We start from the raw sequence: 23,290 nt of genomic DNA, 5'->3' as shown, positions 1-23,290 counted from the left end.
CTGTTGGGAAACCAGAGAAAAACAGAGCACTCATTTTGGGGAGTTAGCAAGAAACAAAGGATCTAAGGATTCTGAAAATAGAATTCATCAATTTAGGCATGATTTGGCTTGAATACTGAACAATCAGAAACTATCCTTGGCGCAAGCAAGAAATAGGAAATGTGCTTGGTATAAAGGATGAAAATAGCGTTCATTCATACTTGTAAAGTGGCAGAGGCTCAGTTGGAGGGAGACTAGGAGCCAGGTGGATGTGCACGCTGGTCTATGTGCAGAAATGCGTACAGTACCAACAGATACTGAAAACACTGGACTAAAACCACGTACCTGGAAGTTGACTGTTATTATAAGAGCAGAGGCAATCGTGACAGCAAAAGATTGGTAGTCTGAAGGCGCTTCTCCATCCTGTCCCACAGTTTGCAGATAAGCTCCAAACGGTATGAAGAAGAGGATCATGGATGTTAAAATGCCATGCAACAAGCTCACGAAGAATCTCCTATAGTTGAACAGTAAGTCTCTTTGTCCGACCACATATAACCCAGGGAAGCGGAGGCTCAGTTTGTCACTCACATCCTTAAAGGGAAGACACAATTAGAATTGTGTGCTGTCCATCAGGATTAAGGAACTCAGGGATAATGTTACAACGTCTATCTCACACAGAGTTGCAACTTGTTAAGTTTTAGGAAGGCAAAGACTAAACCAGGTGATAAATCCTGAATTATTCCACTGAGCAGAGAGCAGACTCATTACTGTAATCTCGATTATTTGATAGGTAATTTTGAGAGACTAGGGAAAAGTGTATTATTTTGATACTCATAGAAAGCAAATTAGTAATATTATTTTAAAAAGTACAGGCAGTCTATTTTTACCTCATGAGAGAATATATTGTTTCTAATGCTTTGGGAAAGGATTTCCACATAATAATAATTCCAAATCACTGTTTTTATTCATTAAAGCACTTTCGGTCAAAATTGCTATTAGATAGAATGTAGACTAATTTGGGAATCTAACCTATATGTTTTGGGGAAGTATTCAATTTACTTAAAAATGTGCAAATTATTATTACAGATGCATACTATACTGTTATGCATGCAACAAGAAAATTCTTAGCATTCAAAACGAGATGATAAACTCTTTTGCCAATGAAATCAATCCAGACACAGAAAGAAATCCTCCTTTCTTAATGGTACAATGAGAAGCCCAGCCGTGACTCTTGTTGCCTGACAGCAGAAGAATAATCGGGTTTTCTCAGAGAGAAGTGAAAACCAAAAGGATGCATTGACATAACTGCTGTGAGCCTCTCAAACAGATGCTCTGTGTGTCCACAAGCGCCCCTGCGGGCCCCGGGCTCCTACCTGGTCGAGCAGCCCCATGAGGAGCACGGGCAGGCTGGAGTAGAGCACGTTGTAGAGGGTGATGAACCAGTCTTCGTACGCGGTCTGTGAAGAGATGACAGTCTGTGTGTCACCAACCAAGAAACATTGCCTGCCTAGTCGCATGTACCCACCTGCCCCTTCAGAGAAGGGATGCCCTGGGCTGCGTGGGGACTCCTGCCGGAGGAAACACCCCCAGCTCCACCAGCAGCAGGCCCGAGTTTGTTTCTGTGGAAGAGGTAGCATTGAGGGGGTTTGCACAGAAACTCATCTCCCCCCTAAAATGAGTGCGGAAATATACTCCAGAAAGTTTGTGGGAAAGGAGTCCGGTCTATTTGAATAAAGCTGGAAAACACATCATTGTTCATCCTTTTTATAGCCCTTTTATTCATGAATTAGATTACACACAACTGATTCAGAAGCACATAAGTACCATTCAAATTTTACCTCTCGCCTGGGAACGTCTATGTGCCACAAGTGCGGCCCCAAAAAGCAAAAAACAAAACAACAAATTTACTTTTTATCTTGCCAGTCCAGTATTTCCACTTAAACATTTTATACAACAGAATTTGAATATAAGATGCTTCTGAAAGGGATGAAAAAGGCTGTGCACACACCAGTCCTTGGAGGGGATAAAGGAAACAGGTTCCTCAGCACCACCAGTAAGAGACAGTCCTGCACAGAGATGGGAAGAGGGCCCCAACCCTGCTCAAGGCCGCCTGGCCTCCTCTGATGCCATTTATCTCCTGGTATCGAAAAAGGTTTGGACAACCTCAGGTGCTGACTTGGGTTCATTCTTTACTGATATTTTTCTGCTGTTTTAACATGTTAGCTATACTCCCATTTCAGCAAAAAATTTAAAAAAGCAACAACAGGAAGTTCCTGTGTGGCACAGTGGGTTAAGGATCTGGTGTTGCCAGAGTGGTGGTGCAGGCTGCCCACTGTAGCACAGGTTTGATCCCTGGCCCCGGGTAGTTCTACATGCTGTGGGTGTGGCCAAAAACCAAAACAAACCAACAATAATCAGACATGGTAATAGATGTATGGTCATCCAAAATTTATATAATCCCTTTAGTCACAGTATAATTTCATACTTAGATTTGAACATCTTGTCATCACTTTTTTTTTTTTTTTTACTTTTAAGGCCACATCCATAGCATATGGAAGTTCCCAGGCTAGGGGGCAAATCGGAGCTGCAGCTGCCAGCCTACACCACAGCCATAGCAACATAGGATATGAGACATGTCTGCGACCTACAGCACAGCTCAAGGTAACTCCGAATCCTTAACCCAGTGAGTGAAGCCAGGGATTAAACCTGTGTCATCGATACTGTTGGGTTCGTTACCACTGAGCCACAGCAGCAACGCTCTCATCACTATCCTTATTTGCAAGATAACTTAGGAAGGAAAAAAAAAAAAAAAACCAACAACTAAGGTGAAAACAAAGACACAAAAGCCATCAGACCAAGAACAAATCCTGTCTTTTTAAAGGCAACATAATTTTTTTTTTTTGCTTTTTAGGGCCACACCTGCAGCACATGGAAGTTCCCAGGATAGGGGTTGAATTAGAACTGCAGCTGCTGGCCTACACGTCAGCTCAAGGCGATGCCGCATCCTTAACCCACTGAGCAGGGCCAGGGATCGAACCTGAATCCTCATGGATACTAGTTGGATTCATTTCCACTGAGCCACTGATGGGAACTCCAAAATATATTTAAAACATCAGAAACACTCTAGGAAAGTAATTCATAAACTTAATACTTTAATAATGACGATGGTGATGATACTTACCTGTGCAGAGTACCCATTGAAGAAGGAGTACCAGAAATGAACCAGAGTAAATGCAAAGTTTTTATAGAAGAAGTATCGTAGGAACTTGCACATCCTGATGTAAGACCACCGGCCGTGCACCAACAGCAGTCTCTGCAAGTATCTGAACTGTGCAAAGGAATAGTCACTTGACATGACGGCCTGCATGCCTTCTTGTCCACTTATTCCGACACCAATGTGGGCAGCTATGGGGCAGAGGGAGAGAAGATAGTGAATCATAAGCTTATTTTAAGGCAAAACATTGAGATGATGCAAATGTTTCCATAGCAATACAGAAAAACAAAGACTGACATGCATGAAACAATAGGTGCAAAAATTCTTGCTCACCACCTCCCATCCTCAGCTTCTGAACTCACAGTCAGAGGTACAAGTTGCTAAACAGAGCGCATGGTGGGGCCTCCATAAATATTTGTGAAAGGATCTCAGGTGGGTGGTAAATTCCATTTGGATTATCTCCACAGCTCATAAGCCATCCTTTCCACCCACAGGGTGAGGCCCAGGCACCCGTGTGTTCCTGCCTCCCTGGCCAGAGCTGAGTTGGCCATGGGCAGAAATGTAATCTGTAGCAGATGCTATGAATGGCCCTCTCAGAACCTTCCTTCTACCTCTGTTCTAACTGGAGAGGTGGGAAAGGAAATAAAAAACCCTATGTGGCTCCCTTGCATCCCGGTTCTCTTTCGAATTAGGTTCCACCCTTTGGACCCACTTGTGACTTGGAAGCAGAAGCTAATTGGAGCCCAGCATCCCTTCCCTTTTTGGCATTTCTGCAGCAGAAGTCATATCCATTCTTCAGCTGCTTGGATATTGCTAAGCAACTGCAAGGGCTTCTCAGTTGAAAAGTTCTTCAGTGAAGCCTCAAAGCCAGAAGCTGCACCAGTGAGTGACCCAGACATTACAGGGAGCCTAGAATCTGCTTCTTCAGTCCAACCAAAATTTTCGTGAGCACCTAATCTGCTGTGTTACTCACTCCTGCTGTACCTAAATGGATGTATCCCTCAGTTTCTTGGTATTTTGGGATTAGGATTTCAGTGTATTTATGTTTGGAAATTTTAACATGTAAACTATTGAGTCGTGGGGTGGATATACTTCTATCTGAGGAGTTCTGAGGGGCAGGGAAATAAATTAGGTCGTCTAGAGAAAGGATGAGAGACACAGACACTGGGTTCGTGATGCAGCTTCAGGTCCTGGTTCTGGCATTTTCCTGAGACCTGGCTTCTTAAGCACCAAGAGACATGTTTGTATCTTTTTAAAAAAGTTTCTTGGAGTTCCCTGTGGCTTAGTGGTTCCCTGTGACAGTGGCTGTCACTGCTGTGGCTTGGGTTTGATCCCTGGTCTGGGAACTTCCACATGCCATAGGTGTGCCCCCCCACCCCAAAAGTTTCTTTTTGTCTTAAGCTAACTTTAAGTGTTCTCCAACACTTGCAATCAAAATGTTTTAACTGAGATCTGTTAAACTTTCAGGGGCTTATTCATGGCCTGCTTCATTTTGACACACAGATGTTTTGAGGGGGGCGAGGTTTCCAGAATGGGTAAAAATGAAAGTCCTAATTTTATCCATCTTTCCTATAGTCATTAAATCATATGCTCCACATAGAGAGTTATGAGTTTTATCTAGGTCTTAAAAGTCATGGAAATGAAGACGAGATCATTTTGAGAACATGTGTTGGAGAACACACCTCTTATTATTCAGACCCTGAGAAGGGTCTGCCAGCTCAGCAGAGTTTCCAACTAAAAGAAGCTCCAAAACTCCTGCCCCAGTTGCAGAATACAAGGCCTGGCAAATTCAAAGCCTAACACAGTAACTTGTCCAAAGCCTGAGTTGTTTTTTTTTTTTAATTTTTGATTTTTATTTATTTTTTTAATTGTTAAAAGCCTAAGTTTTTTAATAACCCTTTGCAATTCTAAAAATAGAATAAATTGCATTTCAGTCACTATTTATGACCTCTGTCAAAACAGGTAAATAGTTCCTCATGACTAGTCGTGCTTGCCAAACAGCTCTTTCCTACCAAACCATGGCCTTCTTTCCTGAATGATCAGCAGGGAAATGTTGAGATGTGTCAGAGCCGAGGAAGGGGAGCCATTGCCCAAGGCCTGATGTCCACTCTCACCTCTGCGGAGCAGGCCAAGGACAGTATGTGAAACGAGCATGCCACAGTTCACAGGGCGACCCAAGGCAACAGACAGATGTATTTTATAAGGCCAAACTGCTTTTTCTTTGTCTTAGTCACATCCATTGCATGGGAAATTCCTGGGCCAGGGATTGAATATGAGCCACAGGAGTGCCAAGTCCTTAACTGCTGGGCCACCAGGGAACTCCCAAAGGCCATACTGCTTTTTGTTTCTTTGTTTTTCCTAAAATCTAAATCTGGGCACCTAGATATTCCTAAAGTTTCAAATGTCCCCCTAGAGACTGCTTCATAATTTCTTTAAGAAACAGATTATTTCCTCTTGACTCTAATGCTGCTTATTCATCCCCAGGGTCTTAGACCAAGAAAAACAACACCCACCAGCCATCTTCAGGTAAGATAGCTGAAGAGACATCTTCAGGCCCAAGGGAGGGAGAAAGCAGCCTCTGAGAATCCCTGCATCCTTGCTAGGCACCACCAACCGTGAAACATGTTAACCAACTGAGATGTTTTTGGACCCCTACCTGTAACTGTGCCTCTTTATAAACAACAAACCTAATTTCTTTCTGCATTGTTCTTGATGCAGGTGAAAGAGATGACAATTTTCACAAGGTACAAAAATTTGGTACTTAACAATACTTGGATCAAGCTCCTGACTTCCAAGGAGACCCGAATTTCTTTGATTTTCATCCCAAATGGATGCTTCCCACATTATACATAAAAGCACCTACCATACAACCTAGCTTAATAAAATTCTTCAAACTACTTAAGAAAAAACCAGTCTCTCTCAGGTCACCTATGCTGACTTTTCTGTGATCCCCTGTGCTATCAGTTGGTGAACTCAGAGGAACAAAAAATGTTCAAGTCTCAGTCACATAATCAGATGGTAGGTCTGCAAGGGAACCCCCCCCCCACACACACACCCCACCCGGTTGTCTAGAAGTCTTCCTTACAACCGAAGAAAAATTATGTTTGGGTTACCTGCCATTTTGGCACAGCCATTTATGTTAAAGGTACAGGATGGAAAATAAACTAGAGCTGGCCACCAGGAAAGAAGTAGATCTAATTCAGAGCAAGAAATGCCATTTGCAAGGCAGGATGATCATGTGCAGAACACAGTGGAGAGGAAGAAAACTGGCAGTGGCCACGGACAGACGTGATAAGGGAGCAAGAAGACGTACGTCATATAGCTGAATCCTGAAGATAAAGTTGGAATATTCTTAGTATATATCAAGGAGGAGAAGGAAGAGACTCTAAGGAAAGAAAGAGACGCATGAGTTACAAAATAGACTGAATGAGATGTCTACTTATACACAATGCATTTAAACTAACCAGCACCAAAGGACGTATGTACACACCATGGATCTTTCATGCCAAGAATAATATCACAAAGCTAGAGGTGACATTGGAGATAATTCTCTTGTTCTCAAATGAAAAAACTGAGGCCTCGAGCCTGAGCCCAGGGTGACACAGCATGCTGGTAGTAGGGTGAGGACAAGTATTCAGATCACATTCATTGGGGCATGTTCATTACAAGATACTCCCTTATGAAAAATACAGGGAGAAAAAAAGGACCGGGATTCAGACATGTTGATGAAGGTTTGGGTCTGCATGCTTTTAATATCAGCACAACTGTACTTCTGCATGACAGGACTCAGTCCTTTAATTTGTAGGGACCTAGGGGCCCCCAGTCAGCAAAATGACCTTGGGAGGTCAAGAGGATGTTGAGGCCACGTTGGAGCTTTGCTTCAACACCAGGTGTGTTACTCTGAGCTCACACGAGGTCACCCAATGGTGAAGTTCAGCAGATTTACCAAAGGCAAGAAACAAGCCCCAGAAAACAATGCTTAGATGTGGGAGAATAATATTACCCAAACAAACAAAAGAATTCAACAATTTATGCCAGACTCAGTAGTAATTTTCCCAAAACTTATGTAAATAACAAGGTTTTTAATAAACCCTAAAGAAATATGGGAGGAGATGCATTAAGAGAGAGAAAAAAAAAATCCAAACATACATAAAAGAAGGAAGCAAGGATAAGTTCGCCCACAGGGAACTCATCTTCTCCTTGGCACTCTCTGTGTGGCCTAGTCAGGCCTGAAGTCTCCTACTGGGTGGACTGTACGCTTCCCGAGGGCAGGGCGACAAGGCGACAAGCGTAGTCATCACGGTTAAGTGCCCTTATTAAAGGTCTGCTGCCTGAAAGCCCAAACAATGAAAGCAGATCCTGCCCCCACCGCAATGTTCCCTCCTTGTCTTTCCTCTAGCAATGCAGGTAGCACTGGCCATGTGCTTGAGACTTACTTTTGATCATGTTGACATCATTGGCCCCGTCTCCAATGGCCAGCGTGATGGCTTTCTTGTACCTCTTCACCAGGTCCACCACCATGGCCTTCTGCTTGGGGGTGACCCGGCAGCAGATGACCGCACTGCACTCGCAGGCCAGGTCTACAAAGTTCTGCTGCTGCTGCTCTTTTTTAGCTTCCAGCCTCCTCTTGCTTTGTGTCCGCATTCGTCTTTCTTCTTCCGTCCTGGGGAACTTCAGCTTCAAAATATTACTTTTCTTGGTCTTTTTCTCGAGAAGAATTTCATTCTGTGAAATCAGAGAGGGAAAGGATTACACCCATTTGGGGTTTTATATCAAGAGCACCATTCCCAAAACTTTAATCATGTGAAGAATGATTCTTGGGCTATCTCACTGATGATATTGTTCTGATTATAAAATATTTTAAAATGTAGAAAATTTGTAATGGACAAAGAAGAAACTTGGAATTATGTAGTAGTTGGTAAACCAGTGATAGCCACTACTACCAGTTGGTATAATTCCTTTCATGTATAATATTAATTCTCAGACTTGGGAAATTTCCCTTTGATTTATAGGCTAAGAGAATTTTAAGTTGGTAACTCATAGGGAAACCATGTAAAATCGGTCCAGAATCACAGGCTTTAGTTTGAGCCAAAGGGAGAGACACTAATGATACGTACCAACCATGAACCAGTGATTATTAAGGCACGGTTTCCACCAGATGGAAAAAATGGTTCGTGCACTTGGGGTACAAATTTTGCATAGACCCCCCCTCTGTTCCTCTGGTTTTCCATCCTTGTATGAAGAAGAGCACTGGAGGAAAAAATTTTAGATGTTTAAAGTACAAGACCATGAACAAGCCCTTGACTGTGAGATAATTTTGACTCTTTTTAAAATTATGGTAAAAAAAATTATCATTTTAACTATTTCTGAGTATACAGTTCAGTAGTTTTAGGTATATTCCCATTGCCAATCTCCAGAACTTTTTCATCTTTCAAAATGAAGCTCTATATCCATTAAATAACAACTTCCCATTTTCCCTTCTCCCCTAGATCTTAGTAACCACCACTCTACTTTCTGTTTCTATGAAATTTGACTACTCTAACTTATATAATGGAATCAGTATTTGTCTTTTTGTGATTGGCTTATTTCACTTAATATTGGCTTCACTATTCTCAAGGTTCATTCATGTGTTGTAGCATATGTCAGAATTTCCTTCCTTTTTAAGGGTGTATAATATTCCATTATATGGATTAGACCACATTTTGTTTATCCATTCATCCATCAGTGGATACTTGGGTTTTTTCTACCTCTTGGCTTTTGTGAGTAATGCCATTGTGAACATGGGGGTACAAATTTCTCTTCAAGTCTCTGCTTTTTAATTCTTTTGGATATATATCCAGAAGTGGAATTGCTGGATCAAACTAATCCAGTTGTGCTTTTAGTTTTTCTGAGGAAACACCATACTATTTTCCATAATGGTCGCACCATTTTATATTCCCACCAACCATGCACAAGGGTTCCAGTTTTTCCACATAACTTGCCCAGACTTGTTTTCTGATTTTTTTTTGCTTTTTAAGACCTCACCTGAGGCTATGGAAGTTCTCAGGCTAGGGGTTCAATCAGAGCTGCACCTGCCAGCCTATGCCATGGCCACAGAAATGTGGGGTCTGAGCCACGTCTGTGACCTACACTGCAACTCAGGGCAACACCAGATCCTTAACCCACTGAGTGAGGCCAGGGATCAAACCTGCAACATGGTTATTAGTCGGATTCATTTCCACTGCACCACAACAGGAACTCCCTCTGATTTTTTTAAGAAATAGTAGTCAACCTAAATTGGTGTCAGGTGATATTGTGGTTTTAATTTGCATTTCTCTAATGATTAGTGATGTTGAGCATTATTTCATATGCTTATTGGCCATCTGTATGTCCTCTTTGAAGAAATGTCTATTCAAATCCTTTGCCCATTTTTAATCACATGACATCTTACTCAGTCTTGATTCCTCCACCATGTTCTCTGCCAAAGACAGCTAAAGGAAGATCCAGTTTAAAATAAGTCCATAAGCAACAGAAGGAGGACAATCTCAATCTGAATTATAATACCGTGGGGTGAAACCTAGTGTATTATAAATAGTTACCACTGATTGGCAGAAAGAACCTTATTTCTACATTAAATTATCTCTGCTTTTGATATTCTCAGTGTCTTATATAAAGAAATTATTGAGAAGACCACATAGAACACATAGATGTGATAGAAAAATTAGTCATGGAATTTTGGAGTGGAAGGAACCAAGCTTATCTTATCCACTCTATGTTACTTATGAATAAGGAAACCAAGCTCAAGAGAGATTTGCCTGCAGCAAGTTGATGGGAAAACTGCAGTGAGGACTCAGGCCTCCTAACTCTCAGCCCTGGGCTTTTCTCATTTCACATGGAGACCCTTTATTCTTCATGTTCAAGAACACATTTCTCAACCTTGGCACTACTGACATCTTGGGCCAGTTAATTCTTTGTTGTGTGTGGCTGTCTATTGCATTGTAGGAGGTTTAGCAGCACTCCTGGCCTCTACCTACTAGAAGCAGGAGGACACCTTCTCCTCAACTTTGACAACCCAAGATGTCCCCAGACATTGCCAGATGTTCCCTGAAAGGCACATCTACCCTACCCCACCCCTTCCCGCCTCCCTAGTTGAGAACCATTGCACTAGAAGATTAGGTATCTATTATTCTTTTTCCACATCAATTTTCATTTTCAAGGGAGTGAACAAGACAAATCACTAAAGGCTGAAAGAGAAAAAAAATGCATATAATTCATATTAATTGGGTAGTGATGTCTCTCCCAAGCCCACTTCCTTTTTCAGCAGGCACGTCCTGCAGGCTTCCAAGGAATGCAGAAAAATGGCCCCTTGCAACATAAGGTCAGACCATGGTAACTTGGAGCTACGTGTGGTTTCCGTGCTTCATTTGAACTCAAGGAAACTGTAGCAAGTGACACATTCTAGCTCCGGTTTCTCTGTATCTGCTTTGTCTACTGGGTCTAGTCTTGCTTTTATAAAAATGAGAAGTTCCATTCTTTCATACTGCAGACCCCCTACTCACTTTATATCTTCTCCATAGCAGATAGTGGTATCTTCTGTAAGAAGTTCACAGGCAAACCCTATATTTTCAGCAGTTTCTACAACAGACAAAAATTAAGTCAAATGTCATTCTTACTGATGAATTTAATAATGGACTAGAGTAACGATGATTTTCTCAATGGATGAAATGACACAGATTCAATCAAAGATGCTGTTTTGCTGTAGCAGTGGATGGAAATCACATAATGCAACAATTTTTCCCCCATAAATCAGTGAATAGATGAATAAATAAGTGTAAGTCAAAGCCTGGTTGAGATGTTTTCAATAATAAAAGTGCTATAATATCAAATACACAAATTGGTTATTTAATAAATCAACGTTCATTGAAATACCGAACACATTTAGTTCATGGGGTTTAATAATTCTGTTATGGGGGGGAGAACAAGGATTACCATATCCGTAAGCCCTTACATGAGGCACCTATCAGAGTTTTTTCCTCTGTTTCCCACCACCAACACCACCACAAACAACAACAACAACATTGTTATTTGTTTAGGGTCAGACTTAATCCCTTAGCTTATCAGAGTGTGTAACCCATCAACGATGTCAAGCAGAGTAAGAGAAATGATCTAGATTCTTAGGAGAGGCCTGTGGAGTAAAGAATCAGTGCGAACAACTTGTTGAGGTCTAAATTTAAAAAAATCTTCCCTTGGATATAATATTTTAATTATAATTTTCAAGCAATAAAAGGGCCAAAGAAAACAAAAGTTGTTGTTTAGCGTTTTGTCCTGTTCCACTCTCTGCCCAACAGATGTCAAAGCACTGGGGAGGACAGGAGGGACCAGAGTGGTGGCCCTTTCAGGATAGGACCCCATGTCTGGCTGGAGCGATAAGACAAAACACAATCAGCGAGCCACAACCAGGAGTTCAATTATAAGTAACACACTCTGCTACTGAGGGAGTTTCAGGAAGGATGCGGTCAGTGAGGGCTGGAATAACAGAAGGGACTCCTTAGGGAAAGCATCTCCGCCCCTAAGAAATGGACAGTGTTTGTTCAGGATGAAAGTCTACGAAGGTCACCTTGAGCAAGGGAAACAGGAGCTATAAATAATTGTGCATTAACAAATACACTTCCCTGCCAACCGCATTACCCTTTTTGTCTCCGGTAAGCACCCAGATCTTAATGTCAGCTTTTGCAAGTTTTGAAATGGTTTCTGGGACGCCATCCTGTAGCTTGTCTTCAATAGCTGTAGCTCCCAATAGCTGGATTGTACATTAAGAGAGAGGAATTAGCACATAAGCAAAAACACGTTCTGTAACAGCTGCCAACCTGTTGAAAGAAGGGCTACTTTTAAACCCCAGTAGGTGCTCTACTGGGGACAATGGCATTTTCAGGGAAGGTAGCTGTGTTTCACACCAAAAACCAAACAGCCAAACACTTTTTTCTTCATTTGCCAAGACAAAAAATCTAAGTACAAATCAAGAACATTAAAAATATACTTTCATTGTGTGTATACTACTCTATACAAACGCAAACCAAGTTCTCCTGGTAAAGGTCAATACTGGCTATCTGTTGAACATTTCTCTTTAAACTCCACAGGCAATACATGTTAAACTTTGAAAAATCTCTTTACCAATGGTATATTTTTCTTATTTCAAGATTTTAGGAAATGTAAATCATTTCAGTAATTCTCACAATGTAGTGAGTATGTGGTGGTTTATTAATGTGTAAAAATTACAATAAGTGATATGAAAATAACAGAATCACAATCTCCTAATATTTTCTGTCTTTGGTTTCTCATAATGGCAACTTCTATTTTGCTTGCCGAACAAAAGAAATTCAGCTGACCTGTACCAATTTCAAATATGGAAGTAAGAATTATCTTTCAAGCACAAGATCAAAAATGTAATAAAACTTGGAGTTTTCTTGTGGTGCAGCGGGCTAAGGATCTGGCATTCTCACACAACAGCTTGGGTTGCTGCTGAGGCCCGGGTTCAGCCCCGGCCAAGGAACTTCCATGGACTGCAGGTGTAGCCAAAAAAAAGGTAATAAAAATAAAATCTCCAATTCTGTTTGGAATATCAAGGAAACTGTTATGAAGGTTAAAACTCACAATTAAGTCTTTTTCAATCTCCTCATATACTTTGTCCAGAGCTTCATCCCGGTTGCTTGAGGCTATACTGGCAGCCATAAACTTTTTATTCCATTCTTCAAATTCTTTTTCTTCAATTTCTTTATAGCAAAGGCACAGGGTTCTAAGAGTCTCACTTGCAAAGATCTGTTTTATTTAAAAGACAATCCATCCACCCAAAGAACAGTTAATGTAATTCAAGATTTATGAAATCTTACTTTGAAGTAGTTCAATAAGAGAATTTACAAAGAAATAGTGGGAGATGGATTCTGTACACATACATTCCATACAAGAGATTAAACAAATACTTTGTTTATCTAAATATTCTCAAGACTCTAGGGCTATATTTATAGTTCCCAGATTATTAACGGGAAAAGAAAACCTTCCCTCTAAATCAAGTCATGAAAATGAAACACAAACAAACAAAACCCTTTTTCCCTTGATGACTAAAAAAATAACAGACCAAGGAAGCTACCCTGGGGTATAATGATGTTGTAAACCAGACATGACAACCTTATAATTTGTTCCCACAAACTGTTACAAGTCCAATCAACTATGACCTCGCAACCAAGGATTATTCCCTTGAACCGATTCGGAACTCCATGAGCCACTGCTAAAGCTGGGATAAAACATTTTGATGAAAAAAGAGTCTCTGGAGAATGTAATCATGGTGAACAAATTGAAGCCATTTAAATACAAACCAGTAAAAATGTTATGTTACTTCACAGCCACAGCTGGTCTAACCAAAATGACAGAACTGACTGCTCAACTGAGGGTGAGTGAACTGCTTTCAAAGATTCTTTGGCAGGTTCTGCAGTTGTTTGATTAGACTGCCATTGTTCATATCCTCATGAGAAATTATCCATTACAGCTGCTTCAGCAACACATACAACCTTTAGATGTGATCCCTCTTAGTAAACGACATATTTGAAAGGCTTCTTTCTGAAGACGCTTTGGCCCCCGAACTTAGACCCTTCAAGGGAAGGGAAAAAGGAACCATTTATTAAGCACCTACTAAGTGCTGGGGACTCTGCAAGATGCTTTCCTTTGCACCAACATTCTGTGGTAGGAATTATCCCTTTCTTCTTTCACAGAGGTAATTAATGATTCATCTGAGACATCAACCATTCCCCCCTCCCCAGGGCACAAAACAAGTAATGAGGCAGAACTAGGGCACCCTCCATACTTCGTGGCCATCATTACATAAAAGCAAAATGATATGAGTTTGGGATACAATTCTAAGAGAGAAGTTTCTAGAAGGATTCTGAATAACTGCAATATCAAATGGCCAAGTACATAGTCCTCTAAATAGCAACTTTGAAGTGATGAAGACCAAACGGATGCTCTAACAAGGATATCAGAACTCAGATATCCAGTGCATTGCTTTGTTATGCTCTAACACTTATGAATGTCTTCTTCGCTGTACATTAAAATGTTGGTGGAATTCTTGGAGGCCACACAAATATTGAGACAACAGCACAGATGGTTGTGTAGCTTTGCTCAAGGTCCCTGGAAGAGAGACCAGTCTCTCTCCTGCGTCAGTCCTGCAGATCCTGCTAACCTGATGCTGAGTAAAGGCATCAAAGTTGTTTCCTAGGAAGTCAAGGAGAGAACCAGAACCAGCCTGCCATGTTCCCATTTTGGTGCTCTTGCCACTCAACTACACCAAAGGTCAACAGTTAACATGAAGCTTTCATTCCAGCTTAAGAGAGAGTACCAGAAAATAAGTTTGAATCTGTGGCATAAAGAGTGGGAGTATGGGAGTTCCTGCATGGCTCAGTGGTTAAGGAACCCGACTAGTATCCATAAGGATGTGGGTTCATCCCTAGCCTTGCTCAGTGGGTTAAGGATCTGGCATGGCTGTGGCTATGGTGTAGGCTAGCAGCTGCAGCTCTGATTTGACCCCTAGCCTGGAAACTTCCATAAGCCACAGGTATGGCCCCAAAAAGACAAAAAACAAAAAACAAAACAAAACAAAAAAAAAGTGGAAGTAAGACTTACATCCAGAGCATCCTGCGTCTCTTGTTTTGTAGGATTCATTCGATGTAACCGTTCATAAATTACAGTGTCAGCACCTTTGCAATAAAGCTTGATATTGCCTTCTGGGGTTCTTACTAGTAACAAGGGAAGGAAAAGCAAATAATAAAGTTAATGTTTGATTTATTAAAAAACTATATTTATAAAGTTAGGTTGAAGTACTGTAGTGGTAATAAACTCATTAGTTTAAAGTCATCAGTGTACCTAGAAAAATGTTGCACTCAACAAAGTTGGTAAACCATTAACCACATAAAATGTAAGAGTGAAATAAACATGAAAAGATGCCTTTAGTCAGCTCAGATTTCCATATCCTTCCTTATTCCTTTGGCAAATATTTACTGACCTCCTACTATGTGCCAGGCCCTTGACTAGTTTCTTCCATAGAGCCTTCTCTGTCCATGCTGGCCAATAGGAATCTTTCTTACATATAAACTCATAACAGTACTCCTTTAATACTCAGACCATAACATGACTCCTTGTGACCATTTTCTTGGCTTTTTTTTTGGTTTTTTTTGCCTTTTTTAGGGCTGCACCTGTGGCATATGGAGGTTCTCAGGCTAGGGGTGCAATCAGAGCTGTAGCAAACCTTGTAGACATCTCTTAACCAAATGATCAGAGCTAATGTGACCAACAGTCATGTGCCTTCTGATGCTAGGAAACACCCATAACCCATCTACGTACTCTTCCTGCCAACAGTGGGTAATCTAATCATAAGGGAACATCGAACAAACCCAAATTGAGGGAATTTCTACAAAATAACAGGCTTGTGCTTTTCAAAAATGTTAATGTATGAAAACAGGTTGTGAAACTCTTGTAGGTGAAAGGAGGCCAGAATTATAATCCCTGAATGCCATGTGGAAACTTGGGTTGGATCCTGAACCAGAAAGAAAATTCCTGGCAAAATTGAAAAATATTCTGTAGATTAGATAATGTAATGTTAAGTTTTCTGATTCTGATCATGGTACTATGTATATAGAAGAATGTCCCTGATCTTAGAAAATACCTACTTAAGTATTTAGGGGAAAGGGCCATTAGATTTGCAACCAACTCTCAAATGGTTCGAAAAACAAGAACCTATAAATAATAACAACAAAGAATTTGTGACCAGTGCTAGTGACTGGTAGATATGGAAAAAAATACAGATCTTTAAAGCATTCTTGCAGTTTTTCTGTAAGTTTGAAATTATAAACTGAAAATATTTCAATGACAGGAAGTGACCGTGGTCTCCACTTGGCAGCCTGCTGTACTGTGTCTGGACTGGAGGTATGATTCGGATTCATGAGCATAGCCTGACTTTTCCCACGCCTCCTCTCCTGCTATACCCTCCCTCCCCTGATGTCCCTCAAGCATCCAGCAGAAGGACTGGACCCACAAAATAAAAGCACATGTTGTGGGTCAGTGGCCCATGGAGCTGTCACTCCAGATTCGGCAGCTGGCAGCCCCTATCACTGAAGAACACCAACAGCTGCAAGGCTCATATCTACGGTGGTTATCCCTTGAGTGGTGGACACTGTGTAGGATGAAGGGAGAAAACACTAGTTTCAACAAGCCTGCAGAAACCCTCCAAGAGCCAAGGGGTCCCCTCATTGTCCGTTTCATCCTGGCGTCGTGCAAAAGGCACGTGCAAAAGGCAGCATCTCACCACGCGACTCACAGATGTACTCTGAGAGACACTTACCAATTATAGACATTCGCTTCCGGTCACTGTTGAAGTCTAAAATGGCCAGAACATTGTAGGTCCTCTCGGTGCCCAACTCGCTGATGGTGATCGTGTTCTGGGTCCTGGCGAGGAAGGCAAAGCCGAAGTTCCTGGCGGCGTTTACCAGAGCGCCTTCATCAGGAGAGGCTGCCTGGTAATTGAGCTGACCTAGCAAAGGAGGCAGAAGAGAAAAACCAGAAAAGCTGAGCTCACCACCAAGTGCTCACCAGCATGGTTCATGTGGGGGATGAGGATGTATAGTTGTCCCTTGGTATCTGTGGTGGGATTGTTCCAGGAGCCCCACGGATGCCAAATTCCGTGGATGCTTGAATCTCATCTGTGACAGCAGACTACAGAGAATATATTCAACCGCGGCAGCCACAGATGGCCCAACCATACTGCAGAGCCCACAAAACCCCCAAGAAAACCAGCCATAGATTCTTAAGGAGTATGCCAACATTAACTTTAAATTGTTTAAATGGGAGTTCCCTTCATGGCTCAGAAGTTAACGAACCCAACTAGTATCCATGAGGACGCAGGTTCAACCTCTGGCCTCACTCAGTGGGTTAAGGATCTGGCATTGCCCTGAGCTGTGGTGTAGGTTGCAAACTTGGCTCAGATCCCAAGTTGCTGTGGCTGTGGTGTAGGCCAGTGGCTACAGCTTCAACTGGACCCCTAGCCTGGGAACCTCCATATGCTGTGGATACGGCCCTAAAACACACACACACACACACACACACACACACACCCAAAAAAGGAGAGAATGAAATTGTTTCAACTTCAGGAGTTCCCGCTGTGGCTCAATGGGATCAGCAGCATTTTGGAAGTGCTGAGATGCAGGTTCTATCCCCAACCAGGAACAGTGGGTAAAGGATCTGGTGCTGCAGCTGCAACTTAGGTCACAACTGCAGCTTGAAACTAATCCCTGGCCCGGAAACTCCATATGCCACTGGGTGGCCAAAAATGAGAAAAATAAATAACTAAAATAAATTGTTTAACATTTTATTTCTAATTATAAACAATAATATAAACTAGAAGTTAAAAAAAGAACTGGCCAAAAAAAAAAAAAAAAAAAAAACTGGCCAAGGGGGGAAAAAAATCTCATAATCCAGAGGAAATGTAACACTATTGACATTTTCTTATAATTTCTTCCAATTCTTTGGGAAATGCCTATTTCTGTAATAGTTTCTATCATGCTAAATATATATTACATCCTGATTATTTTAACTGTATTTTGAGCATGTTATCACAGCTTTAAAAATTCTTTCTATACACTATTTACTAATGAATGTAACTTGTGAATGTAACATGTGACCGTTTTCCTATTACAGGCATTTAATTCCTTTCCTAAATGTTTTGTACTCTCAAAAGTTAACATGGTAGGAGTTCCGTTTTGGCCCAGCAGGTTAAGGATCTGGTGTTATCACTGCAGTGGCTTGGGTCACTGCTGTGATGTGGATTTGATCCCCTGGCCCGGGAATTTCTAAATGCTGCAGGCACAGCCAAAAAAAAAAAAAAAAAAAAAAAAAAGGTAAGAAATAAGAAAAGTAGCATTGTAATAATCATTTTGTATGTGTATAAAAGTTTTTCTGTTTTCTTTCTTTTTTTGACTTTTTGCCTTTTCTAGGGACGCTCCTGTGGCATATGGAGGTTCCCAGGTGCAGGGGTCTAGTGGGAGCTGTAGCCGCCAGCCTACACCACAGACACAGCAATGCGGGATCCGAGCCGTGTCTGCGACCTATACACCACAGCTCACTGCAATGCCGAATCCTTAACCCACTGAACAAAGCCAGGGATCGAACCTGCAACCTCATGGTTCCTAGTCGGATTCATTAACCAGAGCCACAATGGGAACTCCTGTCTCTGTTTTCTAAGGATAGCTTCCTAGTAGTGAAAATACTCAGCTAAAGAATGCTGATAATTTTTAAGCCTGTTGGCACATATATCACTCACTTATTTTCTAAAAGGGTTGTACCAGGTTATTTTCCTTCTAGAAGAATGTGCCTATTATGTCATTTTAGATATACTCTCATAACTTAAAAAAAATCTCAAAATTTATCAATCTGTTTCAATATCTTGATGTTTAAAAGTTAAATAATGGGAAACTGCCTTTTTTTTTACAACTACTTTGCAACAACAGGAGTAAATCTCACCATTTCTTTCTAGTGAAAGAAGCCAGACACCAAGTAAAAACTACATGATTCCAGTTACTACGGAGCACAAAATAGACAACGCGAACCCACACTATCAAAGTCAGGGCCATTGTAATAGTTACCCCTGGAGGGGCAATGGCTGGAAGGGAACATCCGGGGAACTGATAATGTTCTGTTGTAAAAAAATCTGAGTGCTCATGACAAGGGAATATTCAGTTTGTGAAAATTCATTGAGCTATGTGTTTGTCTCTGTACAGAAGCTATACATCTATAAAAAATATTTTTAAAAAGCTCTGCCCATCCAAGATTTTCTATTTTTCCACTCTTAGTTCTTTTGCCTCAAAGTCGAATGAAAACTATTTCAATGGTCAAATGAATTTTCACAGGAAAAGGCATTTTGTTTCCTACCAGGTTTGCCCAGGATGCAAGCCATGGATGGATGGGCAGCTCTCCACGCAGCCATCCAGGAGAAAGGGGAAGATGCCCCAGGGTGAACACCAGTTGGTAGTGCCAAACGCCCTTCCCTACCCTCTTCTCTTCACATACATGCTCAGATGGTTCACCCTAAGTATTAACTCACTCCCAGTTAGTAATTAAAGGTGACACTCAGTTGGTCTCTATTTGTTCACCCAGAAAGTCATACACCAGAAGTTACACATGTGCCCTCTAAATCCAGCCCTTCTACAAATATACACACATGCCAGAGGGTAAAATATTTAACCAGAGCTAAACAAGTAGCAGTGAGAACACAGTCCCCTCCTTTAGCAAGTATCCCTGGCAGGGATATATTGCATCATACTGAAGGCAAAATTATTTCCAATGGAAAAAAAGGATCAAAATAATAAAAGGTGATAAAGTTCCCATGAGTAAGACAATCATATCTGGAGCAAACACTGATACTTTTATCATAAAGAGAAAATCCTTCCATTTTGTTCTAGCAAGGGAATCAGAACTGCAGGCTAATAGAGACAGGTGGAACTTCAGGGACCTGGTTCAAACTCCAAACTTCTGTTTGCAGGAGGAAACCGGGACTAAAAATTAACCCCCTGAAACCTTTTATGAATGAAACTATCCGCCACATGCTCAGATGCAACCAAAGATACCTTCTTTTCTTTTAAGACTCACTTGTGGGCATTCCTGTCATGGTACAGTGGTTAACAAATCCCACTAGGAACCATGAAGTCGAGAGTTCGATCCCTGGCCTTGCTCAGTGGGTTAAGGATCCGGCGCTGCCGTGAGCTGTGCTGTAGGTCACAGATGCAGCTCAGATCCCGCATTGCTGTGGGATCTCTAGCCTGGGAACCTCCATATACCTCAGGAGTGGCCCTAGAAAAGGCAGAAAGACCAAAAAAAAAAAAAAAAAGACTCACTTCTGGATCGAGGAATTGACACAAATTCAAAAGATGCTCAAGGAGTTACCATTGTGGCTCAGTGGTTAAGAACCCTACTAGTATCCATGAGGACACAGGTTTGATCCCTGGACTCACTAAGTGGGTTAAGGATCTGGTGTTACTGCAAGCTGCAGTGTAGGTCACAGATGAGGTTCGGATATGGCATTGCTGTGGCTATGACGTAGGCCAGTGGCTCCAACTCCGATTTGACCCCTAACTTGGGAACTTCCATATGCTGTGGGTATGGCCCTAAAAAGACCAGGAAAAAAAAAAAAAAAGAAGAAGATGCTCAAACAACAAACCCCGCCTCTCATTATCCTGATTCCATAGCTTCCTCTGACTGATCATCATTCAGTCACCTCTCAGACTGAATACCACCCACATTTGTTTCTTCCCAAAGACCCCATGCTCATCCGGGTTCTCAGTTTCCTCACTGACCTCCAGTGTGTCTCTGCTTCAAACTCCTAGAACACAGCTCTCTAATCATAATCTCAAGATGCATGCCAACTGAAGGCCTTCAGGTGAAGAAACGCCTCCAAGCCTCTCATGCTCTGTTCTTGCATGGCCTCTGCAGGAGGCGGGCGTGTGGCTCCCTTCCTGTGTATACATATACTTTCTCCCAGTTATTCAAGCAAACTCTAATCGAGGTACTGCTGGGAAGGGATTTTACAGATATAATCAAGGTCCAAATTGGTTGATGTTAAGATAATTATCTGGGTGTTTCCAACCGAATTGGGTAAGTCCTCAAAAGGGATGGGGCTCTTCCAGGGGAGAGAGGCTTGAAGCATGGAAGGGGTTTGATGGAAGGGAGTTTCTCCACTGCCAACTTTGAAGATGGAGGGAACCATGTGGCCAGGAAGGAGGGAGGCCTGGGGGAGCAGAGAGAGGCCCCAGTTGAGAGTCAGCAAGGAAATGGAGACTGCAGTTCTACAACCACAGAGAACTGAATCCTACTATAAGATTGGAAGAGGTTGCTGATCTCCAGATGACAGCGTGGCCCGGTCTTGACTTCAGGGAGATCCTTAGCCTTAAAGTCATGCCATGTCTAGACTTCTAACCTAAAGAAATGAGAGCGAATGAAGGGGTGATTTAAGTTACTGAGTTGTGGTGAGCCACCGCAGAGCAATAGAAAACTAACACCACTTCCACATGTAGTCTCCATGTGTCTCTAAATGTACTCAACACTTGGGCCATACAAACTGTCTGTTGAACATATAGGAACGGATTCTCTCCCCTCTCTTTTGTTTTTGTTTTGTTTTTTAAAGTATAGTTGAAGGAGTTCCTGCTGTGGTGCAGTGGGTTAAGAATCTGACTGCAGTGGCTCAGGTCGCTGCAGAGCCACGGGTTCAGTTCTACAGCCCAGTGCAGTGGGTTAAAGGGTCTGGTGTTGCTGGTGTTGCAGCTTGGATTCAACTCCTGGTCCAGGAACTTCCAATATGCCGCAGATATAGCCATTAAATAAATAAAAATAAATAAATAAATAAATATTTAAAATTTAAAAATCCCGTCATGGCTGATCAGTAATGAACCTGACCAGTATCCATAGGATGTGGGTTCAATCCCTGGCCCTGCTCGTTAGGTTAAGGATCAACATTGCCATGAGCTGTGGTGTAGGTGACAGACGCAGTTTGGATCCCATGTTGTTGTGGCTGTGGCGTGGGCCAGCTACTGCAGCTCTGATTCAACCCCTGGCCTGGGAACATCCATATGCCACAGGTGTGGCCCTAAAAAGACAATAAAATAAAATAAAATAAACAGTTGATTTACAATGTTGTACCAATTTCTGCTGTATAGCTAAATGACTCAGTTATGCATATATATATCTCAGGAGACTAGATATAGGTCCCTGTGCTATACAGTAGAACCTTGTTGTGTTCCCCTCTTTTGTTGATGTTATACACAATAAAAGATGAATCAATCTCCCTTATTCTTATAAAAGAGGGAAAATGAAATTGCAAGAGCAGAGACACATTAGCATGGCAGAGTGGAAGGACTCAGTAAAATGAGGGTTCTTGTTTGTGTGTGTGTGTGTGTTTTATGGCTGTACCCACAGCATATGGAAGTTCCCAGGCTAGGGACTGAATCCAAGCCACAGCTCCAGCAACACTGGATCCTTTAACCCACTGCTTAGGGCTGGGGATTGAACTTATACCTCCACAGTGACCAGAGCCATTGCAGTTGGATACTTAACCCACTGTACAACAGCAGGATCTCCTAAAATGAGTTTCAACCTGCTGTCTGAGCTCCGGCAGGTCTTTGTACTTACTTTCTGGGTTATCCCAAAGGTCCTTTCCTGTGGACCCTTTCAAGGTGCTTTTATGTATCGAAGCCAAAATCAATTTCTCTTTTAATCTCTTGCATCTAGAAATCCAACTTGCCTCCATTTCCAATGTGTAAATCAATTGCCTAGCACATGCTACGTGGGGAAAGATTCCTTGGGATGTACAATTCTGCCTTGGTGGACAGTGAAACCAAGCGCTGCACGATGTTAGGCCGATGGGACTGTGAACTCCCGTCTTCCTCCTGCAACCTTGAAGAAGCTACTGCCCAGACAGAAGACTGTGGTCTGTACCATGTGTGATGGCAGGAACCAAAACTGGGATGGCCCTGCTCTAGCACACAGGCTCTTCCCATCAAATCCCAGCGGGGAAAGAAGAAATAGAGACTGTAAGAGGAATACGCACTTGCCTAAGTTGGCAGGTTAGCTTTCAAAATAACACCACACACTCGAAAATAAAGTATAATAACTTCACAAACGAGTCAAAAACTAAGAGAACCAAGTTGCTTAAAAATATCATATTTGCTCCTTATCTTACAAGTAAAATGTGCTTGGCTAGTCAAACAGGCTTTGAACTTTGACCTCTGCTTTGGTTATTCGTGAGCTGGTCTTATCCTTTCTATCTTCCCCCATTTGGCCTGCTAATAGCTCCTTCCAGGTATCTACCCCCATTTGAATTCTGCTGTTATCTTGGCTTTATTGCCCTATTAGAGTCATCCTTGCAGGAAGAATTTCTCTGAAACTGGCAAGAGATCACAGATAGCATCTATGCATTTAGCTTTTATGCCTATTTCTCCTCTGAAGACTTCATCCCCTACATATGAAACCTCAGGACTGGAAAACAGAGAAGGACATTCTTATGCTGGGCTGATGAAAGTGGAGAATGCACAT

At 41.8% G+C, this 23,290-nt stretch overlaps 1 protein-coding gene across 4 annotated transcripts in view; it reads right to left on the bottom strand.

Annotated features, from left to right (window-relative positions):
• Window positions 1-23,290, bottom strand: part of ATP8B1 (ATPase phospholipid transporting 8B1) — a 126,832-nt gene that overhangs the window by 5,970 nt on the left and 97,572 nt on the right. For all 4 annotated transcript variants that reach the window (XM_021100031.1, XM_021100041.1, XM_021100045.1 and 1 more), the window contains 10 exons: window positions 16,557-16,745; window positions 14,843-14,955; window positions 12,824-12,988; window positions 11,861-11,972; window positions 10,732-10,807; window positions 8,311-8,443; window positions 7,630-7,918; window positions 3,161-3,384; window positions 1,353-1,436; window positions 325-570 (listed from right to left, as the gene is read on the bottom strand). In XM_021100031.1, the coding sequence (XP_020955690.1) occupies window positions 325-570; window positions 1,353-1,436; window positions 3,161-3,384; window positions 7,630-7,918; window positions 8,311-8,443; window positions 10,732-10,807; window positions 11,861-11,972; window positions 12,824-12,988; window positions 14,843-14,955; window positions 16,557-16,745 (1,631 nt within the window). The remainder of the gene's footprint in view (window positions 1-324; window positions 571-1,352; window positions 1,437-3,160; window positions 3,385-7,629; window positions 7,919-8,310; window positions 8,444-10,731; window positions 10,808-11,860; window positions 11,973-12,823; window positions 12,989-14,842; window positions 14,956-16,556; window positions 16,746-23,290) is intronic.

This window comes from Sus scrofa, chromosome 1 (genome assembly GCF_000003025.6).
Source record: "Sus scrofa isolate TJ Tabasco breed Duroc chromosome 1, Sscrofa11.1, whole genome shotgun sequence".
Lineage (NCBI taxonomy): Eukaryota > Metazoa > Chordata > Mammalia > Artiodactyla > Suidae > Sus > Sus scrofa.
This window is presented reverse-complemented; position numbering and strand designations above follow the sequence as displayed.